General features: G+C 42.4%; 1 protein-coding gene across 3 annotated transcripts in view; it reads right to left on the bottom strand.

Annotated features, from left to right (window-relative positions):
* Positions 1-3,231: 3,231 nt before the first annotated feature.
* C6H10orf90 (chromosome 6 C10orf90 homolog) overlaps positions 3,232-8,202 on the bottom strand; it is a 108,253-nt gene continuing 103,282 nt past the window's right edge. For all 3 annotated transcript variants that reach the window (XM_063339608.1, XM_063339606.1, XM_063339607.1), the window contains 3 exons: positions 6,065-6,128; positions 4,700-4,799; positions 3,232-4,153 (listed from right to left, as the gene is read on the bottom strand). In XM_063339608.1, the coding sequence (XP_063195678.1) occupies positions 4,115-4,153; positions 4,700-4,799; positions 6,065-6,128 (203 nt within the window). In that variant the 3' untranslated portion in view covers positions 3,232-4,114. The remainder of the gene's footprint in view (positions 4,154-4,699; positions 4,800-6,064; positions 6,129-8,202) is intronic.

The raw sequence follows: 8,202 nt of genomic DNA, 5'->3' as shown, positions 1-8,202 counted from the left end.
TTTAGTCATGGAGCTCTTACTGCGATGGCTGTATAGGGGAATGGTTTCCTCTGGAGAGATCTGCCAGAAACTTTATCCCTGCTTTTCTGCGTTGTTTTCCTTGCAAATCAGCTCTCTCACAGAAAACATTACACTAACATGACCAATCCCAGATACTCAACAACAAAACTCCTAAAAAGTCTTACCCAGACAGTCTCCTCATCTATCTGACCAGCTGAATAAACTCGAAGAAGTAACTAATGACTTGCATACACATACACGGGAAAATATTTGGGTTTAAAACAAATCCCCAGAATACTGTAACCCTCAGTGCTTTACGTTGCAATGGCTTGCAACCCTTAATGAGGTATTTCTGTCAGATGAAATTAATGATGCCAGCAAGCAAACAAACACCATGTCTTGCACACCTAAAACACTCTGCGTTCCCCAGGTGGGCTCCAGTTTGGATAATGCAAAATGCCAACCCCACCGAGAGGCTTTCTGTTTCAGAAGGAGAATGTTGTCAATGTGTTGTCAAGCCTACGCAGGCTCTGTACCTTAACGCCCCAAAACCATCTCAACATCTCACCCCAACAACATTAACATTATCAAACACTACTCTGTGGGCACGTACAGCAGTGTGAAGAGATGATCTAATGAGAGAAATGGGGAACAAATGGCAGTGCCTATTACTAAATGCTTGTAGAGTTGTACCAGCAGGAAAACAGGTCCCTCCTGAAGACGCAGGGCACGGGCCAACAGCAGGAGAACCGGACCTCAAACAGCATCCAACAAGAAGGAAAATTCCAGTCGTTGACAAGTGTGGGTGATCTCTAATTCAGGCTGGGGAATTTTCCACGTCAAGTACTATCCGATGGCAAATGTACTCTTCAGTTTGAAACGTCTGCAAGTCTGAAGTTAAATTATGCCAATTTTTTTTTCCTAAAACTCTAAACTTCATTAAGTTGATGCCTGCTTGTATAGGGCTAAGCCTGTGAGGCTCATGTTTTTCTGAAGCAACATTTTCCTGTACAGTCTATTTTCTATTACAATGACTGGATTGTAGAGCTGAAATGAATGTCAGAATTGTTTGCTTGAAACATTACCAGATACCTTATTTTCTGAGGCCTAGAAAGAGAAATTAGGTTTGCAACAGAGATCATTTTTGGTTTGCTGAAGCAAAGGTTTCGTATCATATAAAACATTCCCAGACAGTGATTTGCATTATGCATTTTGTCACCAGGCATTCTCCCAAGGTTATTTATACAAGAGAATTTCCACTTCAAATTGACACAAATTTGTCCTGCAGATTTTGAAAATTACATTTAGAGAAAATAAAAACATTCGGGAAGAACCCTTCTACAAACCCAAAAGATTTTGACAGTAGTGCCATGGCTTTAAGTCTGTGAGAAGGTGGAGTTACTGATGAGCCAGGGGAGGTGAGGACGCAGGAGGCCGGTGCGGTACTCTGTCTCCAAGGATGGCCAGCAGAAATGAGAGGAGACCAGGTCAGTTGGGAAGTGTCCTGCCCTGGTCAGCACGCTGACGGGGGTGCCAAGGGGCAGAAACCAGGCTGAGACATGTCACACCAACCCTGTGCCGTTCATCCCAGTTTCTCACCTGGTTCATTTCCTCACAAGGACCTGGGTGCTGTGATTTCCAAGCAGGATCAGCTCCTCTGTTTGATATTCCCAGCCAGACAGTCTGGGAATGCATACACGTATTTACATCCACTTACATATGCATATAAAATTGTATGAACACGGAGGAGAGATATATTACGACAGTTAGATTGAGCCATATGCCTTAAATTCCTGGGCATCCTGGAGGACAAATGTCTGATTTCCATGTAAAACACTCTTTCACTCCCAACGAGGAAGACTCTGGCTCTTTCACTCTGCCAGAGAAAAAGCAGGAAAAGTTTTGGGGCTCTCTTCTCCTGGTGGCACTAGGTGTCAGTCCCATACCAGAGGACATCCCTGACCCCGGCTGTGAGTATCTCGCTGTGTGCTCCTCTGCAGTCCGTCCAGATCCCTATGGATATCAAATACCCAATGTCTTGTCTCCATACCAAAAGGTCTTGCTGTGGCTCTAGAGTAAGACTACAAGCAGGCTTAAATGTATACAGTGAAGCAGGATGAAATGTATGTAGTAGTTCTCAATGGATGTGTGCAGGAAATCATTCCTCTGAAGGGTGCAAACTTAATGAACCAAAGCTGCATTTCTCTGAAGTCAAGAAACTAGAGACTAAGGAACCAAGGGGGAAAAATGTGAGGTTCTGACTGAAATCAAAGGGGATTTTGGCACTGATTTCTATAGGAAATGTCTCTAGCTGTTGTAGTGAGCTATAACTGGACGAAAGCTTGAAAGATAATCCTTCAGATTCAGTCTAGGAGACCATGTGTGTGGGTGTGTTTATGGCTATAATTTATCACTCTGTGGTGGAGACCCAGAAGTCCACCAGCAAGAAAGGCCCTCCTGTTTGAGGCAGGCCACATGTTTTTCCTGGAGAGCAGCAAGAGGGATCAATAAACCCACAGGAGAGCAGATCTACCACGCAGCTGAGCTGTGAAGCTTGGAGGATGCTCCTTCTTGCAGTCCCTTTTACAAGTTCTGCTCGGAGCTATGTGTGGTCCAGCCCTGATGTCGGCTCTCAGTACGGGACTACTTGCTTGGCTAAAAAGACTTTTTTTGGGGGAAGAACCCTGGCAGTTTCTTCCTCACAGCCAGCATTACCTTACCTTACGTGTCCTCTTGAAATGCCTTGAACTAATTGATGTGTTTTTAAGAATACCTCTGTGGAATGCAATATATTTGTTCAATAAATCTCTATCTTCTCTGCGAGCAAAAATTAACATCATTAATCCTACTTTACAAACACAAAGAGGCAAAGTAATCTAACAGAGACAGTCAGAGCACAAAATATAACTAGGTTCCTTGTGTCCAGCGCAGGTCACACAGCTGGAGGCTATCTCAGTGGCCAAAGCCCGGCTCACAAACATCCCTCTTCCAAAAAAACTGACCTTACATCTCAGGCTAGATTAGAAAAATAAAGCCCAGATATCAAAGGCCAAATTCCAGCCTCATTGAAACACACTCAATGGAGCGTTGGTGCAACGGAGGTTAACACTTGCGAGGATTTTTATAGGCAATATTTTTTTACCGTCGGATTTGTGGCGTACAAAGGCATGACTTCTCCAGCAGTTTCAATAATGGTGTTATATTTAACAGCACCAAATAAAAACACAGCAGTTGGATCAATATTATATTCATATTTTATTCCATAAATAAACTCCATTGGTTTGTAAGCTGGTTGTTTTTACTTCCAAAATGTACAAATAAAGATTTAAATATTTTTGGAGGAAGCATTACAGATGGTTTTAGTTCTGCAGTTTTGATGCAAACATACGTCTTGGCACCACTTCTTAATATGCCGTTTCTATAAATGCTTAATGCTCACAGAAGTGGAGTAAAATATATATTGCAATGAAAAACACGAAAAACAGCGTTATAATCAAATTTTTAAATATTGCTCTTTAACAGGTAAGCTTGCTATGTAGATTCACTATATAAACAGGAATAGAGTTCTTCAGAGAGCTAAAATATTGGTCCCTTTTGGTATGTTAAGTATTAATGTGAAACTGCTGCTGCTATGATTACGTGGTAATGCTATTTCAGCTAGTTTCTAAACATAACAAATAATGATATTCATTTTTCTTTACTTCAAGGATTTAACTCACAGGAAATCAATTAATAGAATACTTCAGAGAAATAAGTTTTCCAGATCTTATAAACCCAGTTCTATTGCTACAGAGACGTATACTTTTTAAAAGACTAAGATAAATAATACCACTGTAATTCAGTATTTGCATTAAAAATTCTTAAAATTATTTCCTCTGGGTAAACTGACCAAAAGGTGATGCTCTGAAACAGCTGCGTCCCTTTTAGACTGTTTTTGATGACTCGAAAGTTGCCCTAAAATTTCATTTGAAATATATATGATCTTTCTTTATATAAAGAGCCAAAGATAAGAAAAGTACCTCCAAGTAATTGAGATAACAGTAAATTTTATGGCTAATATAGCAGTCAAAGGCATTCAAGATCCAGTTAGGATGGTGGGCAAGAGAATCCTTTGTCATTCCGTGTTTCTTTGAAGGAGCTGGTCCAGTAATTGCTGGGAAAATAAAACAAAGCAAAGCAGCCTTAAGATACCATTAAAATACATGAGGAGGATAAAACTGTAGAAATCTGCAATGACACTGTAGGTGAGATGGTATTAACATTCTCGGACTTCAAATCTACTGGCTACATTGCTCGGAAAAAAAAAAAAAGGCACTGAAAGCTCTTCCATCTCGGACAGGAAGGGAGTAATTAGATGGAGGAACAGAGCCCTTAAACAATGAAAAACTGGTACTTGTGTGTATCATAGAGCTGAATTATCTGGGAATGCCTCAGATCCGCCCCCGGATTAGCTGTGCTAATGCAGTTTTCTACCACAACTAACTTACTACTCGTTTTTAAAAACCAAAAGTCTAGGGTTCTTATTCCAACACAAGGCTCAGCTGTTAATTCAAGTTTAAGGAAGTGCCTAACCCCAAGGACAAGATTTTAAAAAATGCTTTGCTCCTTTTCCCACGAGGCAGGTGCTGCCTCTACGGACCCCATTCACAGGTAAAGAAGGGTTACGAAATTATTCTTGGCATTCGCAATAAATCCTTACCTTTTTAAAGATCTCAACACGCAGTCTGTTACTCTGGATGATAATCCGTTTCTGTTTTTCTTCTTGTTTCTTTTTTACTTCTGGTAAATTGTCATAAATCCTGGAATGAATTTAGAAAGTTAACTTCACACGTCATCCCTGGCACTCGCAAATAATTTAGGTTTCCTATAGGAAACGTTTGCCTTCAATGCAATACTTGTCATTAATAGGCATCTCTAAGTACTTGAATTAAATTTATGGCACGGGAATTACAAATTATTAACAATAATGTTTTTATATAAAATCTAACTTGTTGAAAAACACTTTAATTTTGGACTAAAAAGTAAAGAAAGAGGCGGGATCGGGTTATCTCAATGCAGCAGTGGAATTCTGGAGTAGCTTCTCATGAGCTCTGTGGAGTTGGTTTCAATTTATAGCAACATAATTCAAACCAGAATCTGGCCTGTACACTTTTTTATATATATATATTTGTGTCACGAAATTAATACCAAGAAATTATTTTCAAGTATTTTTCTAAAATATATAGAATATGTAAAAATATTCTAAAATTCTCTAATCATCATTAAAAGACTGTAGACTGTTAACATTTTTTCTCACCGCCGTTAGAAACTCTTTTTACCAAGGAGAACATAATCTGCCCTTTGGAAAAATAACAGGAGTTGCCCTCAAAAGGTGACTTCTGGTCAGATCTTTTTCCACTGAAATAAATGATAAAATTCCTAGGGGTTTGAAAAGAAAGGCGGACCTTCCTTTGCAGGAGTCCTTCACGTGCAATGCCTGTTAGTCCCGATTTTTCCTCCTACTATTTTGCAATACCGAGTTCTCGAAGCAGCCTGGTTTGGCTCGCACTCAGCCAGGAGATTGTATTTGGGAGAAGAGAAATGGGACGCACCTTGAGCGCTCTTAAAAGCGGGGTGAATTCTGCACGGAAAGCCATTTGCAGCTTTCCTCGCTGTAAACGGTGGCGTGAAGTGCAATGCCGTTAAAGGTCACACCCCGCATTTCTAAGAGTTTGCTGCAATTCCCACACTACATGCCATAATCGGGATGAATAAAAAACCCCAAAGTGACTGTACTGCTTATATTTTCGAAGGTCCAGCATGAGGTACCACTCTGGGACTTTGTTCTCACACCATGGTACCCCACGCCATCTGAAACTGCTGGAAAAAGGATGCTGAAAGGGCAGAGCTGCCCCAAATGCATCAAACTGATGCAGTGGAAGAACAACGTGAGCATTGCACCGAAGCGTGGTACGCAGCGCTGACAGAACAGCCATCCAGCATATGGAGATGATGTGGAAATACGCTGCCTTAGGCGTGAGATGGCAGTGACTCGCAGCGAACTCTAAAGCGAAGTGATTTGTACCTTTTTGATCTCATATGCATCTCCTTCTCTGGAATGAATCTTTCCTTTGGTTTGAAGAGGTTATCTAGCAGAGGGAAAAAAAAAAAGTTAATATTGGAGGAATCTGCGTTTACTGAAATTTTAAATGTCACGTTCCATGATGACTTAAGGCCGGATCCAAATCTCCATAGGTCAATGAAAGGACATTTAACAACTTCATCCAGAGCCGAATTGGTTCCTGAGGCTGCCCTGCAGAAAGGGAAGGATGGAGAAGACCCGTAACAAAAAGCTTCGTTGCAGAGTTCGTTTATTTTAAATGCATATGACTTTTGTCATTGTCAGATGCAGCTGTGTACACCCTTTATTCAGATCAAGAACCAGCAAAGACTACCACTGTACCGAGTGACCTGTTTTCCCCACATACAGGCAGTTGCACCCACACACACCGGCCGCATCCTCAGCTGATGTGTGTTAGGCACCTGGCCTGGTACGATCATTTCCGATTCAATTTACTCCTGTCTTTCAGGGCTGTGAGTAGTTATGTCGAGCGTTAGGAGGAGGAAAATTGCATTACTCTTTCCCGATCAAATATGAAGATACCTGCGATAATTCCAATCAGCATTTCCCTGGATGCGGCAAAATAATTACCAATCTTAGCAGTTGACGGGTCTCAGGAATAGGTAATTTTAACACCTTCCTTGCAAATACGGTTTCTGAATGGGAAGGGATGTTGCTCGTACAAGGTGGGAAGCCAGTAAATACGTAATCAGAACTGGTCCTTGATGAAGGAGACTGTCTCTAAACACCTTTATCAGGAGAGGAGGGAGGACTGATGACCGCACAACTACGTTATTTAGATTAACACCAGGACGATGAAAGAAAAAGTGGGGAGATGGGGCAGGGTCCCCCCTCCGTCCAGCGGGATCATCCAGAGGGGGAAGGAACATCCCTGTAGGGCACGAGCTGCTGCCCTGGTGCACGCAGGCAACGTGGGTGGTTATAACTTGAGCTTCTCAGTTCAGGTGTAGGGAAAAAATGGTTTTATGTTGTGGTCTCTCAACACAAGGATGACCAGAGCGTTGCCTACGCCCAGCCAGGTCCAGGCCGTTTCCCCGGAGCACTGGGGACAGGGGTATGATGCCCTGTGTAGTCACAGTAACCTGAATATCAAAGCTATTTGCCAGTATCTTTGCAGAACATATGTATAAGATAAGTATATGTGCAAGCTTTTTAGCACTTCCATTTTCCAAGGAAGTTTAGGAGACATAATATATATCACAGCAGGCACCACGTTGACCCCTTTCTGCCACCTCACCGAAGAGACAAAATACAATAATCAAGGAAGAGAAGCAAATACAGAGAATAATTAGTTCCAGAACTGCCCAGTGCAGACACTGGCCCCGAGCAGACACAGTGTCCACTACCCAAAAAAGATCCCTTCCCCACCAGTATTCCTTCCCCGCTGTTTAGGACACCAAATGGGAGACGTCTCAGCAACCAAACAGCCTCAAGCAACTTAACGGGTCTACACCCAGAGGCAAAGTCGTCCTCAGATTACTGTGTTTCCCAGGAAAATGCTACATGTCCTTTAAGATCACTGTTGTATCTGGATGTAGAAATCAAAGGGAGCTTTGCAGCAGGTCCCGTTCTGAACTGGTAGAGTTTTCAAAACGCTAATTGAGAAAGGGGGGGAGGCCACGAAGCCTCCTCTGCCTGAGGACTAACTTTTCACCACTCGGCGGCTGTCTAACGCTTAATCATGCTTATTAAATCTTCAGTACACACAAGCAACATGCTCAATTTGCTAGGAAAATATAATTTGCCTTTTATTTATTAGTGCTCTTATGTTCATTTACGTGTTCGTTAACTTGAAAGCACTCGGATGCTATTGCTGTTCAAATAACCCTGAAACTTAAGGGAGCAGATTGCCTGTGACCTGCATGGTCCCAGCGAAGGATGGGGGTCTGGGGTCATCGATGATCTGGGAGTGGCGTGGATCCCAGCGCGGTTCAGAGCAGCCGCAGCGTGGTCCCTTGCTGCTGGAGGTTGCACGCCTGGTCCTGACAGCTCAGGGTCGCAGGATGCATCCCTTCCTGCAAGGCACGTCCTCTAACCCGGAGAATAGCACGGGATCAGGCTGAAAACCTAAAAAACCATCA

This window comes from Chroicocephalus ridibundus, chromosome 6, assembly GCF_963924245.1.
Source record: "Chroicocephalus ridibundus chromosome 6, bChrRid1.1, whole genome shotgun sequence".
Taxonomy (NCBI): domain Eukaryota; kingdom Metazoa; phylum Chordata; class Aves; order Charadriiformes; family Laridae; genus Chroicocephalus; species Chroicocephalus ridibundus.
Note: the sequence above shows the minus strand (reverse complement) of the source record. Positions and strands in the feature narration are given on the sequence as shown.